The sequence below is a fragment of the Diabrotica virgifera genome, chromosome 5 (assembly GCF_917563875.1).
Source record: "Diabrotica virgifera virgifera chromosome 5, PGI_DIABVI_V3a".
Taxonomy (NCBI): domain Eukaryota; kingdom Metazoa; phylum Arthropoda; class Insecta; order Coleoptera; family Chrysomelidae; genus Diabrotica; species Diabrotica virgifera.
In genome coordinates this window covers 64124875-64142684 of record NC_065447.1, presented here as the reverse complement: position 1 = coordinate 64142684, position 17810 = coordinate 64124875, and the positions used below count along the sequence as shown (strand labels likewise).

At 32.7% G+C, this 17810-nt stretch overlaps 1 protein-coding gene across 8 annotated transcripts in view; it reads left to right on the top strand.

The window, feature by feature from the left end:
• Positions 1–17608, top strand: part of LOC126884204 (myocardin-related transcription factor B-like) — a 454025-nt gene extending 436417 nt beyond the window's left edge. For all 8 annotated transcript variants that reach the window (XM_050650075.1, XM_050650073.1, XM_050650076.1 and 5 more), the window contains 2 exons: positions 3221–3562; positions 12807–17608. In XM_050650075.1, the coding sequence (XP_050506032.1) occupies positions 3221–3515 (295 nt within the window). In that variant the 3' untranslated portion in view covers positions 3516–3562; positions 12807–17608. The remainder of the gene's footprint in view (positions 1–3220; positions 3563–12806) is intronic.
• The last annotated feature ends 202 nt before the right edge of the window (positions 17609–17810 follow it).

Genomic DNA, 17810 nt, shown 5'->3' with positions numbered 1-17810 from the left:
ATGTAATTCCATTTCCATCTTCTTCCATTTGCTAACAAATTCAAAATCAAAACGTTTTTCTTGTCTGGGCTGACCCATGTCCATTTACATTGTTTAGATTTTTTAAAGAGAGAATTGAGGTAAACCAAATTTTCGTTGTTTAAATAATTTTACAACATGTCACCATGCGACCGATATATTGTGTGTCTATTACGAAATTGTTCTCTGTGACTATTACGAAATGTAATTTTAACGCTACACTGCCTATGTGATCATTTTCTACGGAGTCTCTCTGGTATAACCCATGACCTACTCACCTGAGGGACCAGAGACGTTTGGATACAAAAAAAGTCTCTTTGTAAAGACAATGAAGTCGACTTTTCAAAGTAACAAGACATGTACTCAACACACACTGCACATTATAATATATTAATATAATTGCGACTGGCTGAACGATTAATATCTATGCCATTAAAAAACCCGTTACCTGATTTTAATATGGTATATTTTATAATTCTCCTGATAGGTGAGATTCACACAGACCAAATATATCCTATTTGATATTTGAGAGCTCTTGTTCTAATTCGTCAGGGAGTTATTGGATCCTCATTTGCCATCCCCAGAATCCACGAGGCTGACTGATTGCTCAGTGGGAGATTCTAAGCATCTAATTCTACTCACCTGGGGCAATTTCGTATTGACACTCGACATCGTTAATTGAGAGTTTCTATGGTCTGCTTTTAAACCAGGAGGAGTAATTCAAGTTTACCACGCCGTAATGCTTGTTTGCTTGCTTGTTTCAATTAGGTAATGTTATTTAATATGATCACTAGTCTAAAAATCGATGGAAAAGTTTTTCTTTTTGCTGACGATACCAGTATCACTTGGAGCAACTCAAATATCGCAACTCTTCATGCTACTATAACTTCTGATCTACTCACAATAAAATCCTGGTCAGATTCTAATTTACTCTCTTTTAACGTAGATAAAACAGTAGCATTACCCTATAAAGGAACTCTTCAACCCTTACCTCTTCATAACAGCCAGATCAGTATCGTTGATTCTGTAAAGTTTCTTGGTATTTTTTTAGATAGCAACCTTAAATGGTCCCTTCATATCGATGTGTTAAGCAAGAAACTATCCTCAGCTTGCTTTGCAATAAGATCTGTCTCTAAGGAAATGGATTTAGCCTCTTCCAAAATAACATACTTTTCATTGTTCGAGTCCCATCTTCGATATGGTCTGCCTTTTTGGGGTTTTGGTACAGCTGCCCAATCCGATGTTATTTTTAAATAACAAAAAAGAGCAATCAGATATCTGTTTGGCCTCAGAAGAACAAGACATTGCAGAAGCTACTTCAAAGATCACAGAATTCTAACATTACCTTCTTTATATATTTTAGAAACTGTTTGCTTAATTCGTAAACATCTACATGTTTTTCCAGAAAGACCTAGACATGACTATTCCACCAGAAATTCTACTTTTGACATCTATTTACCGATCCCGTCCAGTGAGTTAGTAAAGAAATCTATATTATATTCTGCAAAAAAACTATACAACCATCTCCCTCTACAACTTAAATCTGCAACATCTTTCCCCAAGTTCCGTAAAATGACTAAAGCCTATTTATCTGAAAGACCATATTATTCAATAGCAGAGTTTCTTAACCAATAACTAAGAAATTACAGTATTGTTATGTATAAGTAGAATCTTAATCTATATTTGAGTGTCATATGCAGCAGCATAACTTATTAAATTACTTATTAAATTTCTTAAGGTAGATTACGCAATTTGCAATTTTTTTTTAACTTTGCAATAGATTGTTACTGATTTTTATTTGACTTTATTATGTTTTATTTATATTGACGATTTGTATAATTTTAGTAAATTGTATTTGTTATTGTTTTTATTTATGATTCTTGTAAGCTTTGTCTATAAAATTGTTAAATTTTTCATGACAATAAAGCATATTTCTATTCTATTCTATCTGCATAACCAGTAACTGAATATCTTATTATTTGTACATTTTATGAGCGAAGAAAAATCGTTTTATTATTCTTCCTCCTCTTAATTTACGACAAAGTTCTGTTCATTCTTACAACTAAGTCTTGTGATTGCGATGTCCAGCTTTAGTACCATTCTTAAAAGTGTCTCTCATGTGTCAGTGTATTCAGTTTTCAGACTTTGCAATCGTCGATTTTATTGATGCAGTCTCTCCACTCCCTGCGTCTCTGACTAGCAAATCCTACGATATTCCGGACACTGTATCGGTCTTTTATAAATCCATTACGTTTTCGATCCTTAAGGTCTAACCAGTAATGAATTTTAGTGTTTTCATTTCAGTTGTCTTCTTGGTTCCAGCTGTTTCCGATCTGGCCTCGATCGCATAGGTCGTACTGGTCTTACGCAGGTCTTATATTCTCACTTTACTTCCTATGCCTATGTGCTTGTTCTTCCAGATAATGTCACGTAGGCATCCAGATATCACTGCTGCTCTTACTAGGAATCCAGACATCTCTGCTCTTAGTAGTATGTGCTTTGACTTCCTCCTTTCTCTGTTATTTTTTTTTTGCTTTCTGCTATAGGTAATGTTGATTTCTATATATTCATAAATTACTCTACCCTTTGGTTGTTTGCGCTAGTATATATCTCTGCCGCTAGGTTCTCTGTTAATCGTGAATGACTGTGTCTTCTCAATAGATGTAACCATATTGAATTTTTCATCCTTTGACATCAGTACTACGTCATTACCAAAGCAGCATATTTTAATTTCTTTGTTTCCCATTCTATAACCTATTATTGTTATTTTACCTTCTATTTGAAAATTGGACTGAGGCTCTCTCCTTATCTTATATAGGTCTGTATAGGTACTTTTTTACCCGCTTTTCAGCTCTAATAAATGTACTGTTGTTATTGGTATCCATTTCTTTGATGATTGCTTGAATACCAGAGTCTTTATTTCTAAATCATAATATTATAAGGACATCTACAAATCGACTCTGTTAAACGCCTTTGTAAGGTCAATGAAGTGCATGTGAACAGTTTTATTAAATTCAATTGCCTTTTCCACTATCTGGCGGATAATGAATACCGCATCTACCGTTGTTCTGTTTCGTCGGAAACCGTATTGTTTTTTTTTTAAATACTGAGATGGTTATATTTTCTCCTCAAGCATTCGGTATTTTCTTATATTCGGTGTGAATCACATACCATTTTATTAAATATTTGTATTGTTTTTTAGGGGTCAAAATTCACAAGAGAACAACAACTTCAACAACGACCACCAACAAGAAGAAGACATTGCCATGGACACCGACGATTGGTTAGAATCACTTCTACCTTCTGAGACGGTCTATCACAGCAATAATAGTTCTAATTCGGCTCCTTTGGCCACTCAAGAGACCGATCTAGGAGGCTATGATCCATTGATGGGAATCGCTCAGGATCCATTCGATCCCTTCAATTTGGAGGAATTTAGAACGCCAGCTGACTTGACGGCTTCTTTATCCTGGGATAAAATAGACTACGCGGCGTAGTTGACGAGGGGTTTATCCGTATGTGTGATTGTCGGTGCAGTGTTTAGGTGAGTTTTGTTGTTTTATTTTTTTAATGTTGCTAAGTATGTAAGTATAAAAATCTCTCTTTACTCTTCTAACGGGCAGTTCCTTCGGACAACAGACTTCCAGTCTTCGTTCCGCCCAGGAAAAAAGCCCCATCGGCGGTTGTCTGTAAAAGAAAAACAACATTGTATGTACTACTATCAAAATACAGTATTAGTGTTAATATAATACAAGAGGCAATCACGCTATTACGATAAATGCAAGAAATTAGAAAAGTTAAATGAAAAACATGATACATTTAATATGTTTAAAAAAGGTAGAGAAGTAGCTGGTCTTTATCATAAGAAAACTCCACATACTATAACCGATTCGTCGGGAAAAATGATAATAGACGAACACGAAATTCGAACAACCTGTGTAATTCTATAAATGAACTGTATAATGATGATAGACCCGAAGAACTGGAGACTTTAGATGAAGGCGAAGGACCAGAAATACCAAAATCGGAAATACTACGTGCTATAAAATTGGCAAAAAAAAACAAGAAAGCCGTTGGTCCTGACAACATACCGACAGAGATGTTAAAGCTCATAGATGAGGAAAACATTGGAATACTGATCAAACTTTTCAATCATTTTTATTCGACTGGTGATATCCCTGAAGATTGGTTAAAGTCCGAATTCATAACCCTACCAAAAAAACAACGCCCGAATATCTGTAGCGATTATAGAATGATAAGCTTTATGAGCCACACTTTGAAAATATTTCTACGTATCATCCACAGCAGAATCAGAGATAAATGTGAAGAGGACCAGGATGAAACACAATTTGGCTTCAGAAATGAACTGGGAACCCGGGACGCACTCTTTGCACTAAATGTATTATTGCAGAAATGCCGAGATCAAAGGAAATACGTCTTTACTGTATTTATTGACTATGAAAAGGCGTTTGATCGAGTACAGCCTCACAAATTAATTAAAATATTAAAGGATAAAGCAGTTGATAGCCAAGACGTGCGAATCATAGAAAAATTATACTGGCGTCAAACAGCGACAGCTTGCATAAATGGAAAATCAACAGAAATATATGTAAAATACAAAGAGGTGTCAGACAGTGTTGTGTACTGTCCCCACTGTTGTTAAATTTATATTCAGATAGAATATTTAAAGAAGCGCTGCATAATTTGGAATGGGACGTGAAAGTTAACGGAATTCTGATAAATACAATCAGATATTATGCAGATAATACAGTTATTTTAAGTGATGACATGAATGGATTTCAATGCCTTTTAAATACCGTTGACACAGTGGGAAGAGAGTTTGGCCTAAACATAAACCGTTCAAAGACAAAATACATGGTGTTTAGTCGTTTGCCACATAAATATTCACGGGTATGTGTTGGTGGTCAAAGAGTACTCAGTTTTAAATATCTTGGTTGCCATATTACTGAACAACTAGATCCAGATAAAGAAATAAAACGTAGAATTGAGATAGCCAGCACAACATTTTTAAAAATGAGTTCATTCTTCTGTAATGATTGCCACTTCGAAAGCGCATGATTAAATGTTACATTTGGTCAATCCTCTTATACGGCGTCGAAGCATGGACATTAAAAATAGCCACAATTAATCGTTTGAACGCTTTTGAAATGTGGCTGCACAGACGTACACTTAAAATACCATGGACGGCTATGCTAACAAATGTAGCAGTCCTTAAGAGAGCAAATTAATGCTGCTCGCGTTGCTTGATAACATCAAATGTAGCAAGATGGCCTATATTGGACGCGTAGTAAGGTGAGATCGATACAATATTCTTCAACTTATTGTGATGGGTAAAATAGAAGGACGCAGAGGAATTGGTAGAAAACAGGCCTCTTGGATGAAGAATATCAGAGAGTTGACAGAAATAAAGAAAGCAGAGCAACTATTTAGAATAGCTCGAGACAGAGACAGTTTTTTCCTGTTAATCGCCAACTTCAAGGGGACTTGATAGGGGTTAAGAAGAAGAACCACACTATTCCTCAATAGGGCTTTTCATTCAGTCATTTGTTTCGAGCTTCTGTCATTTGTCACATAATATTAATATATCTACGTCATACGTTATTGGTATATATCGATGATACAAACCAAAGACGTATTCCGTAGATATATTAATATTATGTGACACATGACAGAAGCTCGAAACAAATGACAATCGATGAAAAGCCCTATACGGAATCAACATATTAATAACTATTCACAGACTTATACAACGACTCGACCCCCCCGACTGGAGATACAACGACTCGACCCCCCGTCCGGAGACGGGCGATCGTTCCATGCGCGATCACCAACGAATAAACCCTTCACTGCAGAATCGCTCTGTGGAAGGATCAGACTCAATGCGTCGCATCCCAATTGGTTCACTAACTCAATGCGTTAGTTAACCAGGGGGTCTAGTAGCTCAATTCCCTGCAAGACTCCGGTTGTTCCCAACTTCATTCGTTGAGAACCCATACCGAATGAGAACAAATGCCGAGGTCAAAGAGATGTATAGGATTAGCAACGTAGTTCAATCGATTAAATCTCAACGTCTAAGATGGGTTAGCCATGGGTCTCGGGTTGTAGTGCTACGAGAAGAAGAAATCTAAACGAAGTCATTTTTTTTATTATCAACAAAAATTATAATTCAGTTTACTACAGTCTAAAATCTCTCTACAATACCTTTAAGGGTTAAAAAAAGAATGTGTGTGTACTTTGTACGCACGTAAGAAGTTATACTTCTACTATAATATAATCTAACTTCATATTATGATTTCAACGAAATCAATATACCTATCTACTTTAAACAGTTTTTTGTATTGTATTTAAATATTAAACTAATTTTAGAAAGAACAAAAAGAATACCAAAAATTAAAAAAAAAGGATATGACTGTCAGGATTCGAACAGGAGACCTCTCGATCCCTAGGCGAATGCTCTACCGATCAGCTACCACCGCTTTTGTATTCAGTCGATCATTTCTCGGACATAATTACAATCATGGTGACATATACATTAATTGAAAATAAACATTTTCAATAATACTTATTAGGAGGAAGACAAATCGACAGACATAAAAATTATAATAAATATATTTACTAAAAACACTAATGATATTTTCTTTTCACGCACACCTTATTTGCGCTACATAACTTAAAAGATGTAGCGACTAATACCATACTGTCGGTGTGCGCATGCGCCAGGGAATGTAAAAATTCACCCTCGTGCCTAAAGAAGTATAACTTCAAAAAAATAAAACTTTCAGTGATGTACAAATAGGAGGCTGACCCATACTGGGTTAAGATGAATTCATTGTTGATGAATCAGAAATTTTAACTGTACATCGATACAATCTTATGAAAATTTATACATAATATGGATACGATGAGAACACTTCGTGTCTTAGATATTTTAAAACGTTTTTATATACTTGGCTTGGTTGGTGTCACGGACTCCGCAAATTTTGTAATCCATTTTAAAAATAGTTCTAGGCTAACTAGGTACTTGAAATTTTCAGAATATCGCAGAGATGACTAACAATGCAATATTTAAGTGCTACTGTATGGATAAATGGATTTTTTTTAATTCCAAACTATTTTAAAAATGTGAGAATGTGACTAATATTATGACATTTGAATTTCATTTTAACGTAAGTTAAGACATCGAGAGATGGTAGCTCAGTGGTAGAGCGTTAGACCGGAGATCGAGAGGTCCTGAGTTAGAAACTTGCCTGTCGCTTAACTTTTTTAAATTTTTTTAATACATAATTAAAAGTTAATATACTTAAAATTAATATTTTATAAGTTAATTTTTATATATGCCATTTTAAACAACCGTGGTATTATAAAAAGTACTTTTTTATACAAGTGTAATTTTTGGAATTATAATCTGGACCTCGGAGGTAAACTACACTATGTTATTTCGAGTAACTTTGTTTAGCGTGTGTTTGCAACAAAGTTAAGAGCACTTAGGATGTTAATAAAAATCTGATATAACCCATAATTGGTTGAAAGACCATTACCTGCTATTGTATGGATAAATGGATTCTTTTTAAATTGCAAACTATTTTAAAAATGTGACTAATGCTATGACATTTGAATTCCATTTTAACGTAAGTTAAGACATCGAGAGATGGTAGCTCAGTGGTAGAGCGTTAGACCGGAGATCGAGAGGTCCTGAGTTCGAAACCTGCCTGTCGTTTACCTTTTTTAAATTCTTTTAATACATAATTAAAAGTTAATATACTTAAAATTCATATCTTATTTAATACTTAAATTTTCATAGATGTTTGGTAACACTTCGTCTAAGATTTTCATGTAATTAGCTCTAGCAATTTTAGATATTAGCGCAGTGGTATATTCTGTGAATTTTATGCTGTGACCTTTCTTGCGTTAAATATGCGTGCTCTGAGTTTAATTTTATAAGGTAGTGGATCGGAGTTTTCTTTGATTTATATGAGTTTAAAGTCGATTACAAAATTCTTTTATGACATAGAAATTGAAACAACAAAATAATTTTATATTGGGTCCTATAAATTAAAAAAACGTTTTATTATAAAAAGTTCTTTTTTATAAAAGTGTAATTATTTTATTTGATTGATTATATTGACAATATCAATATAGGTACTCGCCAAATTAAAATTCTTCTGCAATTGCTACATATTTATTTTCATACAAGATCCCCGTAAAATAAATAATTTATATGACCACACCTTGATTACCTGCATGTTTTTGGATACCTGTCCTTCCCAATTTCGAAAAATAGAGCGAGGAATCCTGTTGCTATTTTCACATTTACATCAATGGTCTTTTAATAGTGACATTTTTTATTTTCGCAAATTTTAAATGAAACGAAACCTGGCAACTATGGTCATGAATAATTGTTTAAGAGTTATGTGCCAAATAATAGGTAACGGTGGCAGTGGCCAACATTACAGATCTGGCAGCTCGCCAATCCAGTATCCAAAAAATAAATGAATAACTATATAATCCTTAAAACCGGTTAATACATAATATCTCCTGAAATTATAATCTACGTCAAAGGAAACTTGGCTCAATCTAATGTAAATAAATAGGGGGTATAATATATTCTAAATACAATGCGATCAAAATCTTTAACTATTTAGGTCAGACAAATATGAAGCATACTTTCGCTTAAATTCAATTAAGATAATTCGTCAGCATTATAGGACAATTGAATAGACGTCCATCAAGTTAGCAAAACAAAGTCAGCAGAACACAGTTATTATTATACCATAATTATTAATTAAGTGTAAATAAAATGCAAATTTAATGTTCAAAAAAAAATATTGCTCCTTTTTAAAAAAGTTATCAAATGTTCTGCCTACTTGATTTCAAGCTAGCAGAACAGTTCTTCAAAAATTGATGAATCGTTAAATAACTGAATACCAGAGTGTTCTCTGAATTAAATACAAATTTAATGTTCCAAGAAAAAATTTATTGCTCTTTTTTTATAAAAGTTATTGCATGTTCTGCTAACTCGGGACAATAATTTTTTCTTGGACCATTAAATTTGCGTTTAATTCAGAGAACCTTGATATTCAATTATAAATTATTTATCCATTTTTGAACTACTGCCCGCCAGCTTGAAATCAAGTTAGAATATGCGATAACTTTTATAAAAAAGAGCAATAAAGGCTATAGCGGGATAAGATGGTCAAAATTGCACCAGGCTCGATTCAGTTTTGGGTTTAGCCATGGACGTATAAATAAAGAAATTTATTTATACGTCCATGGGTTTAGCCATTTGAAAAGATATAATCGAAAACTCACTCAGCCAAATTTTCACGTCCATAGGTGCTTCTGGGAGTCCGCTATGGAAAGAAACGTGTTTTTTTGAAAAAAAAATTTTTCAGACGCTGTATTGCTGCAAAAATCTGAAAAAATTAATGAAGTCGTATCTTAACAATACAAAGCTATCTGATTTTTTTCAGATTTTTAGCTTCAAAATTGAGCACAGGAAACATTTTTGAAATTTTCAAAAAAATTTTAGGTTATGTTGGAAATTTTTCGCCAACTTTAAAATATTGTTTTTTTGTGAATTTTTCTCCATTCTTTCAAATGGCATAAGCATCATTATCATTTTTGACGTGGAAAATACCTAAAAATTGAAAGATTTTTTTTAAATAAATTAATTTACAAAAAAAATGTATGTAATTTATTTAATTCATAATATATTTTACTTTCAGAAAACGGAAAAAAATGTTTATTCGAAAAATAAACATTGCTTTTCGCTTAAATTAAATGTTCAAACTCCCCAGAGGCAGAAAAGTAATATTTATATCTCAAACATTTTCTTGTTTTCTAACAGCAGTAAAATATATTTTGAAGTAAATAAATTACTTAAATTCTTTTTTTTTATGTCAATTAATTAGCTATTTTCGAGGTGGACATTTTTTACCCACCCTTGGGCGTACATGGAACCTAAAAAAGGTTGGGCGTTTAAGGGTTAATTTGCATTTTGTACCTGGCCCTTTTGTACTCACTTCTTTTTCCAGGCCACCGTAGCTGGACAGTGTAATTCCAAGGTATTCGTTTCCTTTTATTTTTTACTTTCTCAGTAATGATGCCGTCAATTTCCATTTTACATCTAATTGGTTCTTTGCTAATTACTATTGTTTTAGTTTCTTAGATGAGATTTTATAAAGAGGATAGTTAGATAGTTGGACTTAGGATTTTAATATTAGACCTTCCTCGTTATCAATTTGTGTTGGCTCCGTTCTTGTGCCCATGAAAAGATCTTCAATATATTTAGTCCTTACTGGTTTTACTTCGATTTGGTTATTAATAGCGTTATTTCCTCAGGGACTAACTTATCATAATCAACTTACTCCTCTTAAGATTATTACAGCACTTAATTACAATTAAGCCAAAACATCGCAAACCCTGGACTACCAAAGTTATCCGCATTTCAGCCAACTACCTTCTGCGTTCACTACGTACATCAAGTAATTTACTACCAACTTCACCAAGAGTACGGAGCAACCTATCTAAACCTTATAAAATCAGCTAAGAGAATGTACTATCAAAATCGTATGGGATCAAAATCGATCAATAGTATCAAAAGCAAATTATCCTGTAGTACTGATGGACTATCACTACAAATCTTCTCAAATCTCACAGAAAATGTGTTGGAACTCCTCGTCTCACTAATTGATGATTCCTTTGAAAAAGGTAAATTTCCAGAGTGCCTAAAGACAGCCATCATTATTCCTTTTCATAAGGGTGCTGAAAAATCTATTGTCTGCAATTATGGATCTATTGCATTACTACCGGTACTCCCCAAAATTATTAAAGAGACTCATAGAAGCCAGATCAGTACCATTGATTCTGTAAAATTTCTTGTTTTTTTTTTAGAAAGCAATCTTAAATATTTCTTTCATATCGATTTGTTACGTAGCAAACCGTAGGATCCAGCAAACCGTGTTGGATCCAGCAGCGCGGATCCGCAAACGTGTCAAATTCGAAATAAGTTACCTAATTTCATTAGCCTCTTTATTCAAAGCCGTGAGTCGGCAACTTGCCATTATATCGCGATAGGAGTAGCTCAGTATGCTGAAAAGTTTCTATAGCCTAAAAGTTTGCATCAATAAAGCGTTGACGTTGACAGACATTGATTCTGCTACAAAATTATCTGCTGGCGAGTGGTCAATAAACAATGAGTTGATCTCACTCTTTGACCGGTAAAACTGGCTGTAGAAGCTCTTTACAGAAGAGAGTACACTTTGATAAAGGCCGACACAACCATGAGATTTGTCTTAGACAAACTAAATAGCCAGGTCTCTAGCCTCAGTGCCGATCTATCGGAAGCACTATGCAACAGAATCGCGGAACGGCACCTCTCTGAAGTTACAGATACATTAATGTATGTACTTACAAAATCCAAAAAAGTATGACGAAGGACTAAACAATCCTGCAATGCAATGCGACAAGAGATGAAAAATTTGTTGAGTCTTATAAAAAATAAGTGATTGTGGAACCAGTGCAAGAGGCCATAATGGAAGGAGATGGGCCAACTAATCCGGAGCCCGTGAATTTTACTTTAGAACAAGAGCTTGAGATTGAATTAAAACGAACAAGAGAAAACTTTTATAACAAAAAAAACTGGTTATCAAAGAGACTATGAAAAGATTTTGGAAAAGGAAATGACCGATTGTGACACCGAAGGAGTGAAAAGCGATAATTTGTCCATGGTCTATGGCTATTTGATGACCTTAAAACCAACCAGCATAGAAGCCGAAAGGGCTTTCTCCGCAACCGGCTATATGTGCAGTTCTGTCCGAAGTAGGTTAGACGATAACACGATAGTTAAATATGTTTTTGTTCTAACTTCCAATATTTCATGTTTCTGTTGTTTAGAAATTTAGAATATAGACAAAAAAAACAGTAAAATCGTGTTTTTATTTTGATTCCACATTTTGGGATTCAGGTCAATCTTGCAAAAATCCAGCTGGACTGAAAATGCTACTGGGTTGCAATCAAAAATATCTGTTTCGAAGGAAATCAATTTAGCATCTTCTAAAATAAAATATGTTTCTTTGTTAGAGTCTCATCTTCGATATGGTCTTCCTTTTTGGGGTTCTGGTGCAGCTGCCCAATACGATGTTATTTTTAAATTACAAAAAAGAGCAATAAGGTATCTGTTTGGTCTCAGAAGAACAACACATTGCAAAAGCTACTTCAAAGATCACGGGATTTTAACACTTATTTCTTTATATATTTTATCTATCTATCTGAAAGACCATATTATGCAGTAAGCGCCGGACTCCACTTGCGATTTGTAGTCGCGAAGATTGAACACATTGTTTCAAATACAAACCATTCCACGATTATTTAATCGCAAATGGATTGATTTGTATTTGAAACAATGTGTTCAATCTTCGCGACTACAAATCGCAAGTGGAGTCCGGCGCTAAAAGAGTTTCTTAATGAATAACTAAGAAATTACAGTACCCTTATGTAAAAGTAGTATTTTTATCTATATTTGGGTGTCTTATGCAGCAGCTTAAATTAAGTTCATAAGGTAGATTATAAGATTATGCAGTTGGCATTTTATTTAAATTTTACAATGTATTGTTTTAATTACTTCATTATTTTTTATTTATATTGACGATTTATGTAATTTTAGTAAATTGTACGTCTATGTAAGCTTTGTCTGGAAAACTGTACAATTTTCAATGATAATAAAGCATATTTCTATTCTGTGTAATGAAATACTCTTTTTATTACAGCTGAAACTTCCCATCTAGAAGAGTTTCCCATCTAGAAGAAAATAAATCTAATGGACTAATTTATGGACACCATAATAGACCATCGCGCACTGCTTATTCCAATGATGTGAAATTCCACTCGGTTACAGATTGACATTCCACAAAAGATGGCCGTCGATTTCGCCTTCCATTGGCGGAGGCGCGGGACCAGGACGGCCCAATCGGCCAAGGGAACACATCAACATAAAATGAAACAAAATATTTATTGTAACATTGTATATATACGTTATACATACCTTATACATATGTACTAATTTGTCTTAGGGTACACACAAGAGGTAAATTGTTGTTTTTATTTTTTATGAGGTGAATTTTGTAGAAAATTACTTTTGTATAATGTTTGTGCTAGGAAAATTGCATTAACATGTTGATGGGAATAATAATTTCGTCGTTTTTGTAGTTAGTCAGTATTTTTTTGTTCGGCTTTTTCCATAATCCCTCGAGTAGCATAAATAGATAATTACTTAAAGTAAGGTAGTAATGTCGGTATACAGGTTGATTCATTATGAATGGCCCATATATGAGTTGTAGATTTTAGACCTCAAAATATGATTTTTGAGTATTTAAATTTTATACAGAGTGTTTAAAATTTAAATATAGATTTTAATGTTCGCAATCATTTTGTATATTTTCACAATTTCTATTTAAAAAATCGACAACTTTACGTTTTTTTTTTGGCTTGGGAATTGCTAAATTAGACTCTAATTTAGATTGCGAATAGAGGGCGCTAGTTACACTTGGTTGTGTGTAGTAAATCAGAGCATTTTTCTTTCGGGTGAATTATGTGCAAAATAATAGAAAAATATGAAAAATTGTTAAATTCTCCAAAAAAGTTACTTTTGTTTGATTCAGTAATTCCATGTTTTTAAGTTATTTGCTTCTAGCAGGTTGCTTCAAGTTCAATGATTCAAATGAATCAGGTGTTACACATTTAGAGAATAAAATTTTTTATTGCAAAATTAAAATTACTTATTCGACTTTTTAGAAGCAAATAACTCCATGACCGACCGAATTACATGAATTAAACAAGATTAACTTTTTCTGCAGAATTTACCGCTTCTTCATATTTTCCACAGTTTTAGTTATTTTGGCCATAGTTTACCCAAAACAAATTGCTTTGATTTACTAAAAACAACAAAGTGTAACTAGCGTCCTCTATTGAAAATGCTAAATTACAGTCTAAATTAACAGTCCTCATGTCAAAAAAAGTAAAACTGCCAATTTTTAAATAGAAATTGTTAAAATACACAATTATTGCGAAAATTAGAATTCATATTTAAATGTTAAACACTGTGTATCTCAGATGCTAGCAATATTGGTATAAGGCATGTTGAACAAAATCACCATATTTTGAGGTCTAGATCTTCAACTCAGAGATTGGACATTCTCAATTAATCACCTTGTATAAAGGGAGCGTCACGCTGCAAAACCTACTAAAGGTCGATACATATGGTGTTTTACGCAATTAAAATAATCCAACACCCTCTATAATTTAGTACTAAATTAAAGTTCAGTAGCTAAAATGGTTTTCAGTGATTTTTATAATAGATATTTTTGGTTCCCCCATTTTCTAATCTATTCTCTTTATTGTATTTTATTCTATGATTTTCTATTCTTTATTAATATGTATTTGTTGTAATATAACAAAAAAGTTGGATAAATAATACACTAACAATAATAGTAATAAATTGGATACTTAAATTAACAATACAGTTGTTCATTTGGGAAGTTTGTTGCAGCAATATTGATGAACATTCAGCATGACGGAAATATTTAAAACCACCTTTTTTACGCACTAATAATTAAACAACGCTTTAATCTATTTTTTTTTCTTTATTCCAACTTATTTTTGGATATAGGAAAATGAAAGAATTTAATTCCACGATTTCTCCACGTAAGTAAATAATCAACAAGAACCGTGATTTTTTAAAGATAAACTTATAATGTACCGTAAGAGGTGCAAGACCGTCCTCCAATTATTAAAATTTGGAGCACCATAGAAGCACTGTAGAAATATCATATCTCCTCTATGCTGTGGCAAACCTCCCAGAGAATATTTTATAATGCAATTGATTTTAGGAAGCAAATGATATTGGCGGATTCAGCTTTTTTTTACAGTAGTAGCGAAGAATGTCGTAACGTAAGTAAATAGCTTTTGAATGATCAGGTTAAATAAAATTTATGAAATTAAAAAGAAGCTCACAACTTACATTTTGAATTTAACGTATTTTATGTCATATTCTAAAACCAGTTCTAATAATTTTCTAACTTTTAAACAAAATAATTTAATATCTACGTATTGGTACGTAAGCTGTGATATGATACGAATAATTTACCTGTTGAATTTGAAAAATAAAAGCTCATTAGGGGTTGTAAACATTAATCTCTTGTTGTACCGTAATAGGGACAAAATATATATACAGGGTGTTCAGGATAGGAATAAAGTATTTAGAAGTAGTAAAATTATATAGAAACTATCTAGCAATAAAAATGTTTGTTAATCTTGTTCTTTATGTTGATTGGTTGTGCTATAAAAATGTAATAAAACAATATATCATTGTAAAATATACTATGTATGTGCTACGTTGGATTAATTAGGAAAACATTTTTTTATTATAAGACTACAATTTTTTCATTAGAAAATGCCGCAATATTTTTCATTAGAAAAGAATAAACACAAACGATTTCAACATCTTGCCTTTTCTCTTTACTTATATCCACCAAATTAACCCCTTAATGTACACATTAATTTTGAAGTTTCGGTCAAAAAATGATCGAAATTTTTAGAGTGAAAATGTGATGTTTATATACAATTAGATTGAAAAAAATATTTTGGGTTTCAAATGCACTAACACTTTGTATAAAAATAAAATACTGAAAATTCAGCAAAATTCAATTCGTAAAAATTGTCGATGGTTCGGACTGCAAGTTATTAAATAAATCTCATTTTACAATGTCTTAACACTGGCTGGGCAATAAAAAAAGGTATTTATGTACCCACCGCGATTTTAACAGATTTTTAACAATTCTACAAAATTCAGTGTATCAATAATTGTCAATGGTTTCTACTGCAATTTATTAAATAAATAAATATCATTTTATAATAACACTGACTTAAAAAAAGGTCCAGATGTAAAAGAAGAAATGTAGAAAAGCTTTTACCGTTATTTACAAATTTATATGTTTTTATACAAATACCAGCTTCGCAATTGCTGAAAAATTAAAAGATTAACATTTAAGGCTAGCTCGTATCTTTTCCATTCAATTGGCGAAATTCTTTATGGATTTTTTAATTTTTCTGGGACAATATGAAAAAGCTGTGCCAGTTTTAACGAGTCCACAAAAATACTCTAAATAAATTCTCGTTTCAGATACTACAAATATTTGTTTTTTTCTAGAATATTTCTATTATTCTAGATACTGAATTTAGCTGGTATACCTTGAACTTTAGGTAACCATATAATAAAAAATATAATGGGGTAAGATCCGGTTATCTCAGTGGTCAGTCTATAGATCCACTTACATAATGTCTTTAAATAATTTCGGAACGTATGCGCATAATGAGACGAAGCACCGTCTTGCTGGAAAATGATTGCTTTGTGAAAACCTTGTAAGGGATTTAAAAATAAAATGGTTAAATTTTACAAACAAAAATAGGCGAATTTTTACTATTTAGTCAGTTAATAAAGGAAGCATCACATGACACACTTTGCCATTTAAAAAAAATTCTGTAGCTGACACCTGAAGGTGGTTCATCAAAATTCCGAAACTTTGATACCATTAGATATTATACCAAGTTTAAAAATTTACGTGTCCGAACGATATTGTTTATCTTTAAAATAAGCGACTTGACAGGGGCAGTAAAAATGTATCCTCTCACTGTATATTCTTTCGAAAAGTCAAATCTTTTTGTCTTATCATATTAAAGCAATTCCCTATTGTTTCCATATTCTATAGATAGATCGGGACTTGGTCCCGATCGGTTTGAAATCGGGACTCGGTCCCGAAATAATCATCGGTTTGATGATTATTTCTCTAGGCATGCGAGGTTTAGGATTATTTTTAGTGCTATTAGTTTTCCATCCTTTACGTTTAAACTTACAGTAAATTATTTTTAGTTTTAATTAATGATTCTGTTAGTGATTTATAAAACTATACAAATTTCTATTTTACAATATTTTTATCTTACCATCCTGTGTATATAATTATTAGTAGTTGTAATTATTTAATTGTAGATATGCTTAGGATCTAATTCATTTGTATATATATTTTCGCCACTCGATTCTAGACAAGTTTAGCATGAAAGGTAATGATTAGGCCAGTGGTGATCCCCCCTCCCCCCAACGTGCTTTAGTTTTCAATAAACCAATAACTCGCTGGCAACCGGGCAAACGGTACCAAAGTGTTGGTAACAAAACTGTGCACAACTTTTCCAAGTTGCGGATTTTTATTACAAACATCTTGGTACCAAACTTGCCCGGTTGCGTATTTACGTTTTCGTGTTCATTTCAAGGTAGGGTAGTTTTGAAATAGGCACGGAAACGGCGGAACATATTTGCTTTCAAACACGTGTGCATTTAAAGACGTTTAATTTTGAAATGCGCACTGGTTTGTAAAAGCACTTCGCGCGTAAAGTTATCACAAATACGTGTTGAAATTGTTTTTTATTTAATTATATTTTAACGGTTTATCACAAATAGCTCCTATCTGCAGAATACCAAATTATCATTCGTTGGATCTGTGGAAACAAAACAATTTTGTTACCAAAATATCCTGTCTTAAAGTAAACTATTATGATACGTAGGTATGATACGTTGTTATTCTGCAGATAAAAGCTATTTGTGATAAACAGTTCAAACAGAATAAAAAAAAAACGTGACAATTTTACACGTGTTTGTGATAACTTTACGCGCGAAGTTCTTTTACAAACCAGTGCGCATTTCAAAATTAAACGTATTGAAATGC